The sequence below is a fragment of the Oryctolagus cuniculus genome, chromosome 17 (genome assembly GCF_051225735.1).
Source record: "Oryctolagus cuniculus isolate XC-2025 breed Fujian yellow rabbit chromosome 17, ASM5122573v1, whole genome shotgun sequence".
Taxonomy (NCBI): domain Eukaryota; kingdom Metazoa; phylum Chordata; class Mammalia; order Lagomorpha; family Leporidae; genus Oryctolagus; species Oryctolagus cuniculus.
The window spans coordinates 1,143,687-1,165,166 of NC_142883.1; the positions used below are offsets into that span (position 1 = coordinate 1,143,687).

A 21,480-nucleotide genomic window follows, 5' to 3' on the forward strand; every position below is an offset into this window, starting at 1 on the left:
AGATCTTTTACCTGCTATAGCTGTGGCTGGGCCAGGTCAAACCAGGAGCCAGTAACCCCCTCCGGGCCTCCTGCATGGGTGGGCAGGCACTCCACTGTCCACTGCCTCCCAGGTGCCTTAGCAGGAAGCAGAATTGGAAGAATGGAGGGGCCTGGATTTGAACCTGGCGCTCGGAGAGAGGGTGGTGGGCATCCCACACCTCGCCAGGTGCTGCGACCTTTTAGACGCTGTCACCTTTCTTGGGGTGTGTGCGCTGGCCCTCTTTGGGATGCAGACTCAGGGATTCGGCTGGGAAGCCAAGCACTGTCCCTGCGGGAGTGGCCTGTGGGTCTTCCCGTGGCGCTTTTCCAGAAATGGATGTTACCTTTCAGCTTCATCCTGGGTCTTTAGCCAAACCTGTGTGCAGTAAAGCTGCCTGCTCCGAGTTCTGAAAATAACTCCATCCTCCAGAGAAGGAAGCCTCCCTCCAAGGTCGACGGCGTCCTCCTGAGGGCGGCCACGCGGCCGCGCCGTGACTGCGAGCACATGGCAGCCCAGGGAGGGCTGTGCCGGAGGGCGCGTGGTTGTGTCGTCCGTGGCCCTGAGTCCCCTTCAGCGACCCCTCACCCCCGGGTCTCTGAGCCATCTTCTCCCTTTCATTCCTGACAGATCGGGACACAGAACAGCTTGGAGCTTCTTGAAGACCCAAAGGCAGACGTGGTTGATGAAATTGCTGCCAAGCTTGGCCTGAGGAAGGTACTGAGACGCACGGCTGGCCAGGCGGCCTGGGCCGGGCTCTGAGCTGGGCAGGCCCGGGAGGGGCCCGCTCACAGCACAGGTGCAGTGCAGGCTCCATGTTCTCAATCCTTGTTGGTGTTTATTGGGCACCAATGGCTTCTGGGTTTCTCTGACTTAGAGTAAAATGAGAGTATTTCCCCAGGCAAAAAAATAAAATTGTAGCAGTTCAGGAGCTGTTGCATTCCAGCGTGCCAGTCACGCTCTCTGTGGACAGTGCATGCTGGGGGAGGAATCAGCAGCGGGTGGGGGCCGTGGGCAGCTGAGCCTGGTGGGCCGGCTCCCGAGTCAGCATCACAGAGCGCACAGGCTCTGTCACGATGAGCCGGGGGAGCTGCGCCAGACCCTGCCCTGAGCGCTGGGCCCGGCTTCCGCTGTCCCCGGGGTGGAGACCTCGCTCCTCGCTCCCTGCCAGCCCTGTTCTGGAGCTCAGGCAGCTGCTGAGGCCTCATTAGATCCCCAGGCGCCTCTCGGCATCTCTCTGTCCTGGCTGGGAGACCTGGCCTCTCACCTTACCTGCTTACTTGTCTACCTCTGGAGTAACTTCCCGCATGGCTCCTGCATCAGCACAGTGCTGGCCCAGAGCCGAGCCGGGCCGCTTATGCTCAGCGGCGGTCCACCGGCACAGCCGGGGTGGGCAGCGACCGCGCCGTGGTCCCCAGGAGTGTGACTGAGACTGCTCTTCCCGAGCCGTGGGCAGAAGCCAGAAGGCGTGGTCATTTGTTTAGGGAGACGTTAAAGAGTTGTTTCCCTTTTTCCTTAAGGTCGGCTGGATATTTACAGACCTTGTCTCAGAAGATACCCGGAAAGGCACGGTCCGGTACAGTCGAAATAAGGTGAGGTGGGGCCGTGGCGTCAGCCGCACCCTCCGGTCTGCACAGCTGCTCTGCAGAGCCTTCAGGGCTGTCCTGACAGGTCTTGGCACACGGGGGCTCTGCCCTGTGAGCAAGCCGGCCCCCCCAACACGAGTGTTTTCCCAGACCGTCCTGTGGGGGCTGCCCGGCGTCTCGGCGCCTCCTGACAGGCTGTGTCTCTGTCAGGACACCTACTTCCTGAGCTCTGAGGAGTGCATCACCGCGGGCGATTTCCAGAACAAGCATCCCAACATATGCCGCCTCTCTCCAGACGGACACTTCGGATCCAAGTTTGTCACTGCGGTGGCTACAGGTATACACGGGGCCACAGCGTACCGTGGCTACAGGTGTACATGGGGCACAGCGCACCGTGGCTACAGGTGTACACGGGACACAGCGCACCGTGGCTACAGGTGTACACGGGGCACAGCGCACCGTGGCTACAGGTATACACGGGGCACAGTGCACCGTGGCTACAGGTGTACATGGAACACAGCGCACCGTGGCTACAGGTGTACACGGGGCATAGTGTACTGTGGCTATAGGTGTACACGGGGCACAGCGTACCGTGGCTACAGGTGTACACAGGGCATAGCGTACCGTGGCTACAGGTGTACACGGGACACAGCGCACCGTGGCTACAGGTGTACACGGGACACAGCGTACCGTGGCTACAGGTGTACACGGGGCACAGCGCACTGTGGCTACAGGTATACACGGGGCACAGTGCACCGTGGCTACAGGTGTACATGGAACACAGCGCACCGTGGCTACAGGTGTACACGGGCACAGCACACCGTGGATGTCGCACCTGCTCCGTATATTGTGTTGCTCTTTCCAGGGGCTTTCCATTCTGACTTAGTTATAGATTTTTGTGGTTATTAAACTATTTATTTTTAAATCATTAGAAAAGCAGAGGACAGAGCTGCCTCATCCGCTGGTTCCCTGCTAAAATGCCTGCCACGGCAGGGCTAGGCCAGGCAGCGCCGGGTGGGGACGTCTCCTGGGTCTCCCACGTGGGTGGCGGGGCCCAGGTGGGTGAGCCATCACCTGCTGTCACCTGCTGTGTCCCGGAGTGCGCACCAGCGGGGGTGGGCTGGACGCAGAGGTGGCGTGAACAGGTCTCTGAGATACAGATTTGGCTCCGTCAGCTGTGCCCCAGTGCCTGCCCTGGGGTTTTCTCAATGGGCCTTTGAGACAGGGACCCCTCCTTTCCTTTTGTGTGAAAACTGTGGACTCCTCAGCAACCCCTCCCTAGCCCAGGGCTTGCACCACAGGCCAGCTTCACTCTGGAGATTTGGGTCTAAACTCAGGGGCTGCCTGTGCCCTTCTCCAGAGGAGCCCTAATACCTGTGCAGAAGAAGAGGGCTTTACTGGTGCGTAATGTGTTTATGTGTGTGTATATATATATTTAAAAAGATTTCTTTATTTTACTTGAAAGTCAGAGTTACACAGACAGAGAAGCAGAGGCAGAGAGAGAGAGAGGTAGGTCTTCCACTCGCTGGTTCACTCTCCAATTGGCTGCAACAGGTGGAGCTGCACCAGTCCGAAGCCAGGAGCCAGGAGCTTCTTCCAGGTCTCCCAAACAGGTGCAGGAGCCCAAGGACTTGGGCCATCTTCTTCTGCTTTCCCAGGCCATAGCAGAGAGCTGGATCGGAAGTGGAGCAGCCAGGTCTCAAACTGGCGCCCAAATGGGATGCTGGCACTGCAGGTGGTTGCTTTACCCGCTATGTCACAGCGCTGGCCCCACATAATTTATTTTTTAAAAGACATTTTATTTATTTGAAAGGCAGAGTGGGCCGGCGCCGCGGCTCACTAGGCTAATCCTCCGCCTAGCGTTGCCGGCACACCAGGTTCTAGTCCCGGTCGGGGCGCCGGATTCTGTCCCGGTTGCCCCTCTTCCAGGCCAGCCCTCTGCTGTGGCCAGGGAGTGCAGTGGAGGATGGCCCAGGTCCTTGGGCCCTGCACCCCATGGGAGACCAGGAGAAGTACCTGGCTCCTGCCATCGGATCAGCGCGGTGTGCCGGCCGCAGCGCGCCGGCCGCGGCGGCCATTGGAGGGTGAACCAACGGCAAAAGGAAGACCTTTCTCTCTGTCTCTCTCTCTCACTGTCCACTCTGCCTATCAAAAAAAAAAAAAAAGAAAGGCAGAGTGACAGAGACCACCAATTCATTCCCCAAAGAGCGCAAATGTCAGAGCGTGGCCAGGCTGAAGCCAGGAGTCAGGAACTCCATCCAGATCTCCCTCATGGACCGCAGGGACCTCAGATACTTGGGCCATGATTTGCTGTCTCCTGGGCACATTAACAGGAAGGTGGAATGGAAGCAGAGGAGGCAGGACATGAACTGGCACCCTGGTATGGCCATTAAAAAGGGTGGCTTATCCTATGCCACTACAGTGCTGGCCCCAATTCCTTTATTTTTTTGTATTTTTAAGTTTTATTAATTTATTTGAAAGTTGAGACAGGGAGAGACAGAAGGAGGTCTTCCTTCCACTAGTTCATGCCCCCAAATGATCACAACGGCCAGAGCTGACCTGATTCAGAGCCAGGAGCTTCTTCCGGGTCTCCCATGCCTGTGCAGGGGCCCAAGGACTTGGGCCATCCTCTGCTGCTTTCCCGGGTGCATTAGCAAGGAGCTGGATCAGAAGTGGAGCAGCCGGGTCTTGAACAAGCACCCATATGGGATGTCGCGATTGCAGGTGGCGGCTTTACCCAGTACACCACAATGCTGATCCCAAGACTTATTTTTTATATATTTGAACACTGGAGGGGCCAGCGTTGGCGTAGTGGGTAAGACTACCGCCTACAGTGCCAGCATCCCACCTGGGCACCCACGTGGGAGGTCCTGATGAAGCTCCTGGCTGCTGGCTTCAGACCAGCCCAGCTCCAGTTGTGGCCATTTGAGAAGAGAACCAGTGAATGGAAGATCTCCTTCTTTCTGTCTCTCCCTCACTCTCTGTAACTCTGCCTTTCAAATAAATTAATTAATCTTTAAAAATCAGTTTAAGGCTGGCGCCGCGGCTCACTAGGCTAATCCTCCGCCTGCAGCCCCGGGTTCTAGTCCTGGTTGGGGCGCCGGATTGTGTCCCGGTCGCCCCTCTTCCAGGCCAGCTCTCTGCTGTGGCCCTGGAGTGCAGTGGAGGATGGCCCAGGTGCTTGGGCCCTGCACCCCATGGGAGACCAGGAGAAGCACCTGGCTCCTGGCTGCAGATCGGCACAGCGCGCCGCTGTGATGACCATTTAGGGGGTGAACCAGCGGAAAAAGGAAGACCTTTCTGTCTCTCTCTGTCTAACTCTACCTGTCAATATGTATATATATATATGTATGTTTAAAAATAATAGAGGAGAGGGAGAGAGATCTTCCGTCAGCTGGTTCACTCCCTAAATGGCTGCGGTGTCCAGGGCTGGGCCAGGTTGAAGGCAGCAGCCTGATGCTCCATCTGGGTTTCCCACCTGGGGGGCAGGGCCAGACACTGGAGCTGTGCATTAGCAGGAAGCTTGGTCAGAAGCAGAGCAGAGACGCACAGCCCCACGCTCTGCTGAGGTGGAGGTGTCCCCCTCGGTGACTTAATCACTGGCTCAGGTGACTGCCCACAATGCCAGAATTTTCTGTCTTTTTTTTTTTTAAGATTTATTTATTTTATTTGAAAGTGTTGCAGAGAGGGAGGAGGAGGAGGAGGAGGAGGAGGAGGAGGAGAGAGAGAGAGAGAGAGGTCTTCCATTTTCTGGTTCGCTTCCCAGAAGGCCGTAATGAGCCAGGCTGAAGCCAGGAACCAGGAGCTTGTTCCAGGTCTACCACGTGGGTAGCAGGGACCCCTGTCCTTGGACCATCTTCAACTGCTTTCTTAGGTGCATTAGCAAGGAGCTGGATCAGAGGGTGCAGGCGGGACCCAAACCGGCACCCACCTGGGATACCAGCGCTCTCAGGTGGTGGCTTTATCCACTGTGCCACAGCACTGGGCCCCCACGAATTTTTATTGTTTGCTATATTTTGTTCAACTTGTCCTTCCTAGTATAAGATCCATTTGGATTGATAGGCAATGTCTTCTTGAGAAGAAAGTACTTTTTGTGGATTGAGAGACAAAGTGTTTCTTTTTTTAATTAAAAAAATTTTTTTGAAGGCTTTATTTATTTGAAAGGCAGAGTTAGAGAGGGTGGTAGAAATTCTATCTGCTGGTTCATTCCTCAAATGGCCGTGAAGGCTGGCTGGGCCTGGGCCTGCATGAAGCCAGGAGCCAGGAGCTCCCTCTGAGTGTCCCACGTGGGCGGCTGGGGCCCCAGCACTCCCATCATCTTTCACAGCTTTCCAGGGTGCGTTAGGAGCTGGATTGGAAGCGGAGCAGCCAGGATTTGAACCAGTGCCCATATAGGATGCTGGAACTGCAGGAGGCAGCTTAACCCACCATGACAGCCGGCTCCAAGTCAGTTGTTTGACAAGTTATTTAATGTGACACGATTCACATGCAAATTACCTGTAGGGTTTTATTTTGTGAATTGTCGCTGGGTTCCAGTGTGTGTGGGAGTTGTGTTGGGACTGGAGAGGGAGTTCTGAAGGCTGCTGGGCGGGGACCGCGGGAGAGGAGACACGGACAGCAGAGGGCGTCGGAGACTGCAAGAGGGTGCAGAGGCGATGGCACCTCACAGCTCAGGGTGGTCCGTGCCAGCCCTGGGCGTCGGGGCGGCGAGGAAAGTGTTCCCTCCTTATTCTCTCCGTTGCGAGCCCCCTCCTGCATCGGCTGGTGTTGTGGGTGCAGTAGATGAGGCTGTCAGGCTCAGCCTCCTTTGGAGCGCGCTGTGACACTGCTCTCCTGCACACAACTAGAATGGTAGCACGCATGTGGAATGTACGGACAACACGGCACACGTGGCTGGCTGTGAGCGCTGCCTCCCTCCTTGTGGTGTCCTGAGGTGTCACGCGGTTCTGCGTCCTGGCCGTGCCCAGCTGGACTCCCTGCTCAGCTCTGCACTGCGGCCTAGACGCCCCGTGCGTGCTGCTGCTGGGTGTGTGTGTCTGTGGGTGGTGTGGGAGAGGTTGGATTCTAGACTCAGCTTCATGTGCAGAAGTTTCCTGTGTTGGTGTGTTTGAGGCCGTGTGGGATGTAGAGCAGTGTCTTGTTGTCTGGGATTCCCCTGTACCAGGCAAGACTCCTGTGTCTTCGCCTCCAGCCCACTGCGATTGGCAGTGCCACACACCATTGAGACCACAGGAAGTGCCTTCAGGAAGTGGAGGGAGTCACCTGCACTAAGAACTACAGACGTGGACTTTCGTGGGCCCCAGTGGTCAGAGGACCCTTTTTATTATGCCTTTTTAAAAATTTATTTATTTGAAATATTTATTTTATTTTATTAAGATTTATTTACTTATTTTAAAGTCAGAGTTAAACAGAGATAGAAGGAGAGGCAGAGAGAGAGAGGTCCTCTATCCACTGGTTCACTCCCCAGTTGGCTGCAACGGCTGGAGCTGTGCCTCTCCAAAGCCAGGAGCTTCCTCCAGGTCTTACCATGTGTGTGCAGGGGCCCAACGACTTGGGCCATCCTTTTTCTTTCTTTTTTTTTTTTTTTTTCTTTTTAAAGGTTTATTTCTTTATTTGGAAGTCAGAGTTACACACAGAGAGAAGGAGAGGCAGAGAGCAAGTGGTCTTCCATCCGATGGCTCACTCCCCAGTTGGCCACAATGGTCAGAGCTGAGCTGATCCGGAGCCAGGAGCTTCTTCCGGGTCTCCCACATGGGTGCAGGGGCCCAAGGACTTGGGCCATCTGCTACTGCTTTTCCAGGCTAAAGCAGAGCTGGATCGGTAGTGGTGCAGCTGGGACTTGAACTGGTGCCCATTTGGGATGCTGGCTCTGCAGGTGGCAGCTTTAGCTGCTACACTTCAGCGCCGGCCCAAATTTATTTTATTTATTTAAAAGGCAGAAAGAGAGGTTCTACCCACTGATTCACCGTCCAGATAGCCCCAACAGCCATGGCTGGGCCAGGCCTGAGCCACGAGCCTGGAACTCTCTCTGGGTCTCCCACAGGGTGGCAGGGACCCAAGGACTTGGGCCATCGTCTGCTTTCCCAGGCACATAGCGTGGAGCTGGGAGGGAAGTGATCAGCCAGCTCTACTGCTGCTTTGTGGGGAAGCACTCCCCAGCCAGAGGAGCTGGGGCAGTTAGAATCAGTTTCTTACTTGGGCACTGCCTCGTGTGGAACGTTTGGCAGTCATATGCGTTTTCCAGGAAATTTTGCCTCTGAAATTGTCACTGTAAGCAGAAAGTTGTGGAGCTGTGAGACAGTAGACAGCCAAATCGGAAATGAGCTCTGCGGTCAGTGCCGTACTGTCGGGTGTGCGTCCAGGCCCGGGAGCTGGGGCCAGCCCCCCAACCCCCGCCGTGCCCTGCACTGGTTCTCTGCGGGGCCTGCGGGCTGTGGGAAGCTGCACTTGCTGCAGCCGCACCCCCGAGTCCTCACTGGACAGCAGTGCCCTGGGGGCGAGGTGCTCCCACCACACAGCCAGTGGCTCCGGAGATGCCCGTCTCCGGGTGCACCACAAAACCTGGTGGACCAAGACTCTTAAAGGGAAGGAGGAGTGAAGATTATGTGTGCTTGGTGCCTGGCACAAGCTGTAGGAGTCTTGGGGCTGCGCCTGGACCACGCACAGCAGTGTTGGTGTCTGTGTCTTCACTTGGTACCCTCCCAGTTTGGATCTGGGAAAAGTACTTGGTGAGGATCTGCTTTCAAAACACCTGCAGAGCTGCCAAGCTCCTCTGTCCCTGCTCCTCTCGGCCCAGAGCGGACTTCCCACAGGCCATTTCCGAGGGAAACGGGAGTTCCGGTGTCCTGCCTGCTGTGGGGCTTCCTGCAGGGCTGCTCTGTTTCGAAAGGGGAGTTGGCCAAGCCAGCGCTGTGGCGTCGCAGGTGCAGCCACTGCCTGTGACACTGGCATCTCACATGGGGGCCAGTTCACGTCCCGGCTGCTCCACCTGCAGTCCCGCTCCCTGCTGACGCACAGGGGGAAGCTGTGGACGACGGCCCGTGTGCTGTGCCCCCGCTACCAACGTGGGAGACCTGAAGCTCCTCGCTAGGCTTGGCCCAGCCCTGGCTGTTGTAGGGAGAGATGCAAAGTTCTCTCTTTCTTTCTTTCTTTCTTTCTCTAACTCTGGCTTTCTAATATATAAATATTGAAAAAAAAGTTTCCAGTCACCTCAGTGAGTTGGGCTGTGGAGACTGTGTGGATTAATTTGCCTTTTTTTTTTTTTTTAAAGTCTTCAGTGTCTCAAACACTGGGTTGTGTGATTCTCTCCGTCTCCAAGGCCAGGTTTTTCTTTCTCTGATGAGCTTAATAATCAGTCTAGAAACTGGCGCAAGTCTTCAGGGGCAGAATGAAGCGCACACACGTGCCCACACCCTCCTCGCCCCGCACCCTGCCTCTCGCCCTGCTCTTTGGGAAGCCGGTGAGGACGCTCACCCAGGCATGGCCTCTCGTCCAAGCATTCGTGTTAGGGCGGAGAGAAGGCAGCAGCTCGTGTGGCTCAGTGTCTCAGAGCCAGCAGTGCGGGCCTGTCGTGGGCCAGGGTGAGTGGGCAGGAAGCCCCCGGTTTGTCTTCCCAGGCTGGCCTGGATCCCGTCATTCACCTTTCTGATGTCTTGGCCATCAGGTCTGGTGTCTGATAATTGTTTGAAAGCCACTTGCACTAAATTCCTGTCCCCAGTCAGTAAATTATTTAGTTTTTGTCAAAGAAACTGAAGTAGAGATATTAAGGTTTTGTTTTTCTAATTATTTATTTACTTGAAAGAGGAATGAGAGGGAGACAGACTTTTCATCTGCTAGTTAACTCCCCAAATAAATGTGTTAACACGTGTGTCTGCGCCCGGCTGCGCCGCGGCAGGAGCTCCGTCTGGGTGGTAGTGACTGAAGTGCTGGAGCCGGCCCCCGGGGTGTGCCCCCCTAGGAAGCTGGGTCCCGAACCTGGGGTCGCCGGTGAGGGATGTGGCATCCCAAGCCTGTCCCAACCACTGCACCCAATGCCTACATCCTGAATGCTTCTGTTTTCCCGAGTTGTAAGACAGCAGTCCTGGGAGCTGGCAGGGCCCCCCCTCAGCTCCATCTCTGCCCTCTTGCCCAGCGCGGGCCGCTCTGCGTGGCCTCACCCGGCCTCGTTGCAGGGACCTGCTGTGACTTGACCGTTTCACCCCTGCTCTGCAGCAGTTGGTACCACCCGTGTGTCTAACTTTACGTCCTTGTAAGATACGGGGAGAAAGCAAGATAGTAAGAGAGCCGTACAAGGGAGGGTGGTGTGGGAGCACCGTGCCGGGGGTCCTGCTCCGAGCTGTGCACACTCCACACCCAGCAACACCGCCTGGTGACGCTGACCTGGGTGGCCATGTCGGTTTCTGCAGGGCGGAGGCGGCTGTGTACACAGTGCGAGGGCGGGATTGTTTCTGTCTTGTTCTCCCACCCGCGCTGCCATGCACACGGGAGCTGGAGCGTGGCGTTGGGCTGCTGTGGCGGTGCAGTGGGCTAAGCCACCGTCTGACTCGCGTCCAGAACACTGCTCTTGGGAGGGTGTCCGAGGACGGCCCAAGTGTTTGGGCTGCTGCCACCCAGAGGGGGACCAGGACGGAGCTCCTGCTTCAGCCCGGCCCAGCAGTGCTGTTACAGCCATCTGGGGAGGGACCAGCAGTTGGAAGGCCTCTCCTCCTCGTTCAATAAAGAAGTCTTAAACACAAGCAACGACGTGCTGTTGCTGGCGCCTGTGCTGCTTTGAGCACCGAGAGGCCTTAGGGCTTCGAGGGGCTGAGCCAGCCCTGGGAGCCATGCAGAGAACGCTGCTCGGTGATTCCTGGCCGGGCCGTCACTGGGCACCTGTCTGGGATGCCCGCGTGTGTAGGGCGTCCAGGCCTTACTCCCCAGCCACCTGTCAGGCCGCCCAAGACAGTTGTTGCCAGGGACTGGTGGTGTATTCTGGCTGTTTCCTTCTGAAGCTCTTTGTCTTGCAGGTGGTCCCGATAACCAGGTCCACTTCGAAGGCTACCAGGTGTCCAATCAGTGCATGGCGCTGGTCCGCGACGAGTGCCTGCTGCCCTGCAAGGACGCCCCTGAGCTCGGCTACGCCAAGGAGTCCAGCAGCGAGCAGTACGTGCCTGACGTGTTCTACAAGGTAAAGTGCGGGCGTGGAGCGGCCTAGGGGGCGTGGAGCGGCCTAGGGGGCGTGGAGCGGCCGAGGGGGCGTGGAGCGGCCGAGGCGGGCGTGGAGCGGCCGAGGCGGGCGTGGAGCGGCCTAGGGGGCGCGCTGGCCGGCCGCCAGCCGTGGAGGTTGGAGCCTTGCGACCGAGGAGGCTTCTGTTGCGAGCGTTGGCGCTGTCCCCGGTGTGGGGGTGCCTGGCTGTGAGGTGCGACCCAGATCAGACTGTTGCCATGCAGATACTCAGCTTTTTGGCTTTTTTTAAAAAATTGATTTATTTAGAGACCAGCGCTGTGGCTTAGTGGGGCCTCCACCTGCAGTGCTGGTGTCCATGTGGGTGCTGGTTTGGGTCCAGGCTGTTTTACGTCCAATCCAGTTCCCTGCTGTAGCCTGGGAGGGCAGTGGAGGGTGGCCCGAGTCCTTGGGCTCCTGCACTCACGTGGGAGACCTGGAAGAGGCTCCTGGCTCCTGGCTTTAGCTCAGCACAGCTCTGGCCATTATGGCCATCTGGGGAGTGAACCAGTGGATGGAAGAGCTCTCTTTCTCTTTCTCTCTCTCTTTCTACCTCTCTACCTGTGCCTCTCTGTCACTCTGCCTTTCAAATAAAAAATTAAAAAAAAAAAATTTTTTTTGACAGGCAGAGTGGACAGTGAGAGAGAGAGACAGAGAGAAAGGTCTTCCTTTGCCCTTGGTTCACCCTCCAATGCCTGCCGCGGCCGGTGCACCGCGCTGATCCGATGGCAGGAGCCAGGTACTTCTCCTGGTCTCCCATGGGGTGCAGGACCCAAGCACTTGGGCCATCCTCCACTGCACTCCCGGGCCACAGCAGAGAGCTAGACAGGAAGAGGGGCAACCGGGACAGAATCCGGCGCCCCGACTGGGACTAGAACCCGGTGTGCCGGCGCCGCAAGGCGGAAGATTAGCCTAGTGAGCTGCGGTGCCGGCTAAAACATTAAATCTTTAAAAAAAAAAAAAGATTTAATTTTTATTTGAAAGGCAGTATGACAGAGAGGCAGAGACAGAGAAATCGTCCATCCACCAGCTCACTCCCCAATTGCTGCAATGGCCAGAGCTGGGCCGATCTGAAGCCAGGAGCCAGGAGCGTCTTCCGAGTCTCCCATGCAGGTACAGGGGCCCAAGCACTTGGGCATCTTCCACTGCTTTCCCAGGCCACAGCAGAGAGCTGGACCGGAAGTGGCTGCTGGCACCTCTGTGACATGCCCAGCTCTGCCCGCGATGCCGCGGCGCTGGCCCTGATGCTCGGCTTCTTAAGGACATGTTTGGGAACCGTCTGTCACCTGCCAACTGCGGCCATTTAGGTATAAGTTTTGGTGGTCCCTCTCCTTTGGGGACTCTGGTTGCCCATGTATTTGGCTGCTTAAAAGCATGTGTCCATTTCAGCTTAGTCTGTTCTCTGTTTCACTTTAAAAAAAAAAAAAAGATTGCTTTGAAAGGCAGAGATAGAGAAATCTTCCACGCTGGTTCTCCCTCAGCTGGTCCTGGGCCAGGCCAACACCAGGAGCCCAGGACTCCATCCAGGTCTCCCACGTGTGTGCAGGGTCCAGGGATTTGGGCCATCTTGGGCTGCTTCCCTGGCATCACAGCAGGGAGCTGGAGCAGCTGGGACTTGAAGCAGAGCTCTTAGGTGATGCCAGCGTCTCAGGCAGTGGCCTGACCTTGAGCTGCCCTCTCTGCTTTGTTTTGGATAGGTTCTGTTAGGTCTTCCAGATCATTGATGGTAGAGTTCGTGACCTGTCATTTCTGGGTCCGTTTCTTATTATTTTTTAAGATTTTCATCTACTTGAAAGGCGGAGTGAGGGGCTGCCATGGAGGCATAGCAAGTCAAGCAGCTGTCTGCAGAACCGGCATCCCACGTGAGTGGCTGTTCAGGTCTCAGCTGCTCCCTCTCTCTGTAATTCTGCCTTTCAGATAAAATGAACAAAAAAGAAAGGCAGTGAGAGAGAGAGATCTCTTCATTCCCAAAATGCCCACAACAGCCAGGGCTGGGTCAGGCTGGAGCCAAGAGCTCCACCCAGGCCTCCCAGGTCGATGGCAAGGGCCTAAGTCCTTGGGCCATCTGCTGCTGCCTTCCCAGGTGTGTTCGCAGGGAGCTGGATGGAAGGTGGGGGAACTTGGAGTCAAACCAGTCCCTGCATATGGGGTGTGGGAGTCCTCAGTGGTGGCTCAACTTGCTGTGCCACCAAGCCTGACCCTATATTACGAAGTAGCATCCTTTGAAAAATGTTTGTTTATTCATTTGGGAGCGAGGGGAGGTCACTCCCTAATGCTCATCATGTCCTTATCTGGGGCGGAAGCTGAGGCTGAAGGTTGGAGCTGAGAACTCAGCCGTGTCTCCCTGTGGTGACAGGGACCCAGGTACTTGAGCTGCATCAGGAGGAAACGGGGGTCAGGAAGTGGACCCAAGTACTCTGCTGCGGGACCCCGGAGTTCTGACTGGCCTCTTAGCTGCTGAGCCAGACACTCCCCCGAAGCATCGTTTTAAAGCTGTCTTCCAAGCTTGTGCTGCCCCGAGCAGGTGACGTTTTACATGAGTAGCTTTGCTCCCTGTCATTCGTACGTGGAGTCCCCGGCTCCCCTGCGCTGGCACAGGGCCCTCGTCACTGCGGGCTGGGCTTTCCCCTGGTGTGGACCACAGTGGAGGCTCCCCTGGTTTCAGTTTTGCTTTGTTTTGTTGTGATCTGCAAGGCAGAGGGAGACAGAGACCTTTCATATGCTGGTTTCCTCTTGGGATACGGTCAGCAGCTAGGGCCGGGTCAGGCTGAACCAGAAGCCGGAAACTCAATCCCCATCCCCCATGTGTTGTGCCGTCATCCTCTGCTGTCTCCCACAGTGCATGTCAGCGTTGAGCTGAAGTGGAGTGGGGACCTGAGCCCCAGGGACCCTGAGCTGATGTGGGTCTCCCACCCGGTGGCTTAACCACAGCACCCAGTGCCAACCCCAGTCTTCTTTTTATTTTTTATTCATTTTTTGAAAATATTTATTTATTTGAAAGGCAGAGTTACAGAGAGGCAGAGAGAGAGAGAGGTCTTCCATCTGCTGGTTCACTCCCCAGGTGGGCACAACAGTGAGACCTGTGCTGACCTGAAGCCAGGAGCCAGGAGCTTCTTCCGGGTTTCCCACTAGGTGCAGTCCTTGGGCCATCATCTGCTTTCCCAGGCCACAGCAGAGAGCTGGATGGGAAGTGGAGCAGGCAGGACTCAAACCAGTGCCCCTATGGGAGCCGGCACTGCAGGCGGCTGCTTTACCCATTACGCCAGTCCCAGCCCCTCCAGTCTTACTTTCAGTTGTAAAGGAACTACTTTCTGATTTATCATTAACTGGGGCTTGACTGGTTTTAAGTACTCACCACGTTAAAATTTGCATTTTATTTCCATATCTTATTGTGATTTTCTTGCACTTAAGATTAATATTCCCTTTTGCGTGACATATGTGATATTTCCCAAATCATCCAGCTGTGTCCATAGATTGCTCATTTGTCCTCTGTTAATAGAACAGGCTTCAGGGACTTCCCAAAATTATTTACAGCCCTGTAGGATTTGAAGCATTCTGCTTATTGTATGTTTCATGAAAATTCCAGTTTGAGTAAAGAGAACTCTAAAAGCTCGCATTTCCATAATCCTTTTAGTCCTGCTGTGCATTCTGGGTGGGTTTCAGATAGGCCTGAAGTAAGTGTTCTTCCTGGTGTTGCTTGTGGTAAACTCGGGAAACAGCCGTCCACCGTCAGAGAGCCATTAGACTACACTGTGTTACATGTACTCAACAGATGTGTGTGCCAATTATGTAAAGATTTGAGGGGCTGGCACCGTGGCTCACTGGGTTAAACCTCCGCCTGAGGTGCCGGCATCCCACATGGGCACCGGGTTCTAGTCCCAGTTGTTCCTCTTCCAGTCCAGCTCTCTGCTGTGGCCCGGGAGTGCAGTGGAGGATGGCCCAAGTGCTTGGGCCCTGCACCCGCATGGGAGATCAGGAGGAAGCACCTGGCTCCTGGCTTCAGATCCGCGCAGCGCCGGCCGTAGCAGCCATTTGGGGAGTGAACCAGCGGAAGGAAGACCTTTCTCTCTCTCTCTCTCACTGTCTATAATTCCATCTGTCCAAAAAAAAAAAAAAAGACACGAGATCAAACTCTGGATATAGTTACTTTTTTTTTTTTTTTTGACAGGCAGAGTGGACAGTAAGAGAGAGAGAGACAGAGAGAAAGGTCTTCCTTTGCCGTTGGTTCACCCTCCAATGGCCATCGCGGCACTGATCAGCGCACCGCACTGATCCGATGGCAGGAGCCAGGTACCTATCCTGGTCTCCCATGGGGTGCAGGGCCCAACCACTTGGGCCATCCTCCACTGCACTTCCCTGGCCACAGCAGAGAGCTGGCCTGCAAGAGGGGCAACCAGGACAGAATCCGGCTCCCTGACCGGGACTAGAACCCGGTGTGCCGGCGCCGCAAGGCGGAGGATTAGCCTAGTGAGCCGTGGCGCCGGCCCCAAACTCTGGATATAAAACAGAAAGCAGACCTGATTCTGGAGTGCAGACCCAGTGTTGTGTCTTCGAGATAGGTGTGGACGCTCACATGCACTGCACACGCGTCTGCGTGCTTTACGTGGCCTATGCGGTGCTGTTTGCCCGTCCTCCGTCTCCCGTGCTCTGTCCCCGTCCTCTGTCCCCGTCCTCTGTCTCTATCCGTCCTCTGTCTCCCGTGCTCTGTCCCTGTCCTCTGTCCCCGTCCTCTGTCTCCTATCCTCTGTCCCCGTCCTCTGTCCCCGGCTTCTGTCTCCTGTCCTCTGTCTCCTGTCCTCTCCGTCCTCTGTCTCCCGTCCTCTGTAGCCAGAAAAGGATAGAGATCCTGACACTGGGGAGAGACCGTGAAGGCTGATCTGCGTGAATCCCACGTGTGTCCGGGGGATCGGTGCAGTGGGTCAGGTCCAGTCCTGGCTCTGACCCCAGTCCAGCCTCCTGCTGTTGCACACCCTGGGAGGCAGCAGTTGATGACTCCCAGAGTAAGTCCTGGCACCCGTGTGAGAGGTCCAGGTGGAGTTCCTGGCTCCTGGTTGCTGCCTGGCCCAGCCCCAGGTGTTGTAGGCATTTGACAGATGAACCAGTGGTTAGAAGACCTCTGTCTCTCCTTGCCTTTCAGATAAAAATTTAAAAAATAAAAAAGCACATTCCTTATTTTTTTCCCCTAAAGCCTACCGGGTCACAGGTTTTTCCCAAGAGCCTAGACTGGCTGTTGCTCACACGCTGTGTTGAGTTGAGGGATGTGCACGCTTTCCCACATTTTCCTTTTTTATTATTTGCTTACTTTTTAGAGATTTATATATTTATTTGAAAGGCAGAGTTACAGAAAGAATAGGAGAGACGTGGACAGAGAGAGAGATTCCATTTGTTGGTTCGCTCTCCCAAGTGGTTGCCATGGCTGGGACTGGGCCAGGCTGAAGCCAGCACCTGGCAGCTCAGTCCAGGTCTCCCACGTGGGTGGTGGGGGCCCAACGACTTGGGCCATCGTGTGCTGCTTCGAGCATGCATGAGCAGGGAGCTGGATCCAAAGTAGGGCAGCTGTGGGCTGGAGGTACTGTGGTAAAGGATGTGGGGTCCCTATCCACAGGTTAACCCATTGCACCACAGTGCCTGCCTGAGACTTTTTTTTTAATATTTATTCTGAAAAAAATAGAGGTTGATGCTCCATCCAGTGGTCCACTCCCCAGATGGCTGCCATGCCTGGAACTGGGCCAGGCTGGAGCCAGGAGCCAGGAGCTTCATTTTGGCCTCCTGCATGACTGACAGAGGCCCACATTCTTGGGCCGTCCTCTGCTGCCTTCCCCAGGCCACCAGCAGGGAGCTGGATCAGAAGCGGACCAGCCGGGACTCAAAGTGGCACCCACATGGGCTGCCAATGTTGGCAGGCAGTGGCTTTGCCCATGACACCACAGTGCCGGCCCCTCTGAGACTTTCAAAACAGATTTGTCTGTCATAGGTGGTGTGTGCGCCGCAGTTCATCAGGCAGTGAAGAAAGGAGGCTCTCGACCGCACTGGCAGAGCCTCCACCTAGGAGGCGTGTCTGGCCCGCGGCATCTCCCTTGGCAGGGCCGGAGCCCGGGCCTCAGGGTTCCCACCTGCAGGAGTCAGGCCCGGATGTGCATGGCCCTGGGCGGAGGGGCGGAACCGTGTAGCTGTGCTTGGTCTGCTTGATCTGCCGCCCCCTTGGCCTCTGCTGGGTCCTGTGCAGCCCTTGTTTGTTGTCACACCCTGGGGACAGCAGTGGCGCCCAGGACACTCGCACTCGCGAGGACCGGGGGTCCTGTGCGCCCTGCAGGCATCCGAGACCAGCTGGAAGGCACTCGCTCTCTGCTGGGCTGGTTTTGTTTTGTTTTTAAGATTTATTTTATTTATTTGAAAGAGTTGCAGAGAGAGGTAGAGACAGAGAGAGAGAGGTCTTCCATCTGCTGGTTCACTCCCCAGATGGCTGCAATGGCTGGAGCTGCACTGATCCCAAGCCTGGAGCTTCTTCCAGGTCTCCCACGTGGGTGCAGGGGCCCAAGGGCTTGGGCCACCTTCCACTGCTTTCCCAGGCCACAGCAGAGAGCTGGATGGGAAGAGGAGCAGCCGGGACCAGAACCGGCGCCCATGGGGATGCTGACGCTGCAAATCAGAGCGTGACCCCGGGCTGTTTCCTGTGCTGGGTATTGAAGACGCTGTGTCCCTGCTCTCTGCTGTGACGTCAGGTCAGCTGCCGATGTCCCTGTCCTCTCCTGTCCTCTCCTGCCCACTCCTGGCACCGAGAAGCAGCACAGGCAGGGTTTTGTCGCCTTTCCCGCAGCAGGGTGCTGCAGCAGTCAGCCAGACTTGCTGCCGACCTGGCGCAGAGCCCACGTGCTCTGAGCTGCCAAAGTCTTAGGTCCTGGATTTCTCTCTGACGTTGAGACCACGTTGCCTCCGCTGCCAGACGCGGCCTGTGGTGGGTAGCGAGGCGTCCGGGCGCCGTGTCGGACTGCTGTGTCTTGCTCCGGGTGCAGATAAGACTGCTGACGCTCGGCGGCTGCCAGACTTGGCACTAAGACATCCTCCTCCCGGCGAGCTCCTCCTCCATTTCTTAGAGCCCATTAGAAAGTGGCTGCCTTTTGAACGTGGTGTGCAGGGCCTGGGTCGGCTGGAAGAACATGCCAGTGAAGGCGAGGGAGACAAACAGCTACCTGTCTTCCCCCAGGGGAGAAAGGGGCTACAGCACCTTTATTTCTTTGGAGACCAGAGAAGTACTGTTGGGCAGTTAAATCTGACAGAAGAGCAGGACACACAAAGGAGGGGGGCATGTAAGCAGAAGACCCCCAGGGGAGGATTAGCGTGAACAGGCGCTGGGAAGACGTGCCTGCGCATCAGAGCTCAGTGAGATCTGGGGATGAATCCCAGGTGGGCTGCGTGTGGGAGCTGTTGCAGGTTCGTTCTTGTAGAGGCACGTGCGCATTCTTGGAAATGGTGATTCGGTTTGATTGGATTTGATTCCTGTCTCCTACGTACCTCCCCCATAGAGACACTGCCTCTTTGGGGCCCAGGACCCACTCGGCTGCCCCAGTTCTTTGGCACCCTGCCCCAGCTGGCTGTGCCGCCTGCGGCTGCTGCTCCTCACGCAGAGGGGCAGTGACCATTGCCCAGGTCGGGCCGGCTGAGGGAGGCCAGTAGGACAGACTGTGTGACTGCAGCAGTGGCGGGGGTGGGGGTGGGCTGCACAGAGGGAAAATCGTCAAAGTGCTGGCCAGGAGGCCCGGGGCCAGGTTCCTGAGCAGCGTGTGGTCGGAGGGAGGCTGGCAGAGACTCGCGGGACAGGGCTCCGGGGCCGGTGAGTCAGGACGCCTGCGGATGGGGCTGCTTGCCGGGCATGGCCTGTGCTCCCCCAGGAGCTGCGCCTGGCGTCCAGTGGGGCCTGAGGGCTGCAGTGAGTGCAGACTTTCATGTAAGGCCCTGTAATTGGATATTAGGGATGTATAATTTATATGTGACTCAGCAAATGATTTATATAATGTTAAGTGATGATTTAGGTAGAAAATAGGACCGCTTCTTGCAGACTCTTTAATGAAAAGCATCAGTGCTTATGAATTTATTTCCAGAGCCCTGTTTGAACTCAGCATGTTTGACATAAATCAGATCTAATTGTCATTTTATGATTAATGAACATATGCTGGCCGTTTTTCCCCATAATTAAACTTTATGTTCCATGCATCTGACAAAGCAAAACAGGTTTTAGACTTTGACAGATTGGTGGTGGGGTGTGTGTGTGTGTACATGTTCATTTATGTGTGTGTACATGTTCATTTATGCGTGTGTGTGTGTACATGTTCATTTATGTGTGTGTGTGTACATGTTCATTTATGTGTGTGTGCATGTTCATTTATGCGTGTGTGCATGTTCATTTATGCGTGTGTGTACATGTTCATTTATGCGTGTGTGTGTACATGTTCATTTATGCGTGTGTGTGTACATGTTCATTTATGTGTGTGTACATGTTCATTTATGCGTGTGTGTACATGTTCATTTATGCGTGTGTGTACATGTTCATTTATGTGTGTGTACATGTTCATTTATGCGTGTGTGTACATGTTCATTTATGTGTGTGTACATGTTCATTTATGCGTGTGTGTACATGTTCATTTATGCGTGTGTGTACATGTTCATTTATGCGTGTGTGTGTACATGTTCATTTATGTGCGCGCGTGTGTGTGTGCTGTTCATTTATGTGTGTGTGTGCTGTTCATTTATGCACATGTGTGTACATGTTCATTTATGCCTGTTTGTACATGTTCATTTATGTGTGTGTGTGTACATGTTCATTTATGTGTGTACATGTTCATTTATGTGCGCGTGTGTGTGCTGTTCCTTTATGTATGTCTTATGCACAGGCCCTGAGTTTACCATAAAGTCAGGTTTTCAGAGGTGTGAGCAAGATTTTTCAGAATCACCGCTCCGGGGCAGTGTCGTGGTGCGGCGGGCGGGTTAGGCCACTGCGTGTGGTGCTGGCACCCACGTCGGAGCGCCAGTCTGAGCCCCGGCTGCACCACCTCAGCCTGGCTGCGGGGGGTGCTCCTGGGAAGTCGGCAGATGATGGCTCAGGTGCTTGGCCCTGGCACTCGTGTGGGAGACCTGAATGGGGTTGTTGGCTCCTGGCGTCTGTCGCTGCTCCTGCTGTTGTAGCCATTTTGGGAGTGAATCAGAGGATGGAAGATCCCTGTCTGTCTCTCCCTCACCCCGTCACTCTGCCTTTCAAATAAATAAGGAAGGTTTTACCAAACGGAAGGATTAGCACTCTGATCCTGGAGGCTCGGGTGGGCGCAGATGGAGCCTGAGGGGAGAGCCTGGCCCTCCTGCCTGTGCCTCTGCCCGCTGTCGAGCCAGCCGCAGCGCCCCATGCAGGGGTGTGCCCGGCTCCACGCGCTCGCCTCCCGTGGCCTCCCGCGTGCGAGGGCAGGCACGGTCGCCCTCTCTGGAGGAGGCTGTGGTGAAGCAGCTCGGGAATACTGAGGGGTGTGCACATCCACGTCCCTTCTGTCCTGAAGCTGCGCGGGAATCGCTGAGTCTCAGGGGAGAAGGTGTGCGGCGCACACCTGCCCTGGCCGCCCCACTCGGGTCTCACCTTGATTCTTTCAGGACATAGACAAGTTCGGCAATGAGATCACCCAGCTGGCCCGGCCCCTGCCGGTGGAGTACCTGATCATCGACGTAAGTGTCCCCGCTGGGGGTGGCATCAAGGGCACTGTGAGGAGGCTCTGGGCTTCCTGAAACTCACCGTTCTGAGGGGTTTCCATTCTGTTCTGGGGTTGAATATCCTTGGAAACCGTCTGGGCGTGAGTGTTCCCTATGTTAGCCTGCACAGGAGCGGACACCCCAGGCCAGGCCCTCAGCCGAGCCAGTGGCTTCCAAGCCACGCGAGCGCCCCAGCGTGCGCAGTGCTGCAGGAGGCGACGTGGCTGCACAGCCCGGGTGCTCATGGGGGCCTGGGACACTTGTGGCTCGGTGTTCTATGTAGGGGCTGGCGTGGCTTCACCGGGGCCTGTTCTGCACCTGCAGAGACTGTTCACCGCAGCAGTTGAGGGTCCCGGAGAGCTAGCCGTGCCGTGGCCACAGGCCGTGGGCACAGCAGCACACATGTCCCAGGTGAACGCGGCAGCAGCCAGGGCCTCTCCAGCTCCCTGTGGGAGCTCCGTCCATGCTTCCTGCCTGCTGCCACTTCAGGGTCCACTCAGGACAGGCGTGGGAGTCAGGCAGTAAATTAGCATTGCATTTGGAGCCGCGGGTCCCCGCGAGCCAAGCCCTTCGACGCTCCGTTCCGGCTGACGCTTCGGAGGACATGCTGCGAGCCAGGCCGTAAAGCAGCTGCGCTTTAGGCTACCTGGGGGTGACTGGGTGAAGACAGCACCTCCCCCACCCCTTCCTCTGATGAAGGGGGTTCCGCTCTCCCCTTGGCGTGCCTGATCCGCAGCGCTGGGTCGCAGGGTGTACTGCAGCCTGTGCTGCCCCGGCTGTGGGTCTGAGGCCGGGTGTACACAGTGCAGGCAGAGCCACAGTGCAGGCCCGGCAGGCAAGCAGGAGCCAGCGCTCCTGAGGTATGGGGGCTGTCAGGTCCCCAGGACGGTGAGGGTCTGTGCACCAGATGAGGAGCTGCGTGCCCCGCCCACCCATCGTGACATC

The 21,480-nt window shown here is 56.1% G+C and overlaps 1 protein-coding gene across 1 annotated transcript in view; it reads left to right on the forward strand.

The window, feature by feature from the left end:
* NPLOC4 (NPL4 homolog, ubiquitin recognition factor) overlaps positions 1-21,480 on the forward strand; it is a 57,796-nt gene that overhangs the window by 29,550 nt on the left and 6,766 nt on the right. Inside the window, exons 9-13 of the mRNA XM_070060159.2 lie at positions 649-735; positions 1,539-1,610; positions 1,815-1,941; positions 10,610-10,770; positions 20,440-20,511. Coding sequence (XP_069916260.1) covers positions 649-735; positions 1,539-1,610; positions 1,815-1,941; positions 10,610-10,770; positions 20,440-20,511 — 519 coding nt within the window. The remainder of the gene's footprint in view (positions 1-648; positions 736-1,538; positions 1,611-1,814; positions 1,942-10,609; positions 10,771-20,439; positions 20,512-21,480) is intronic.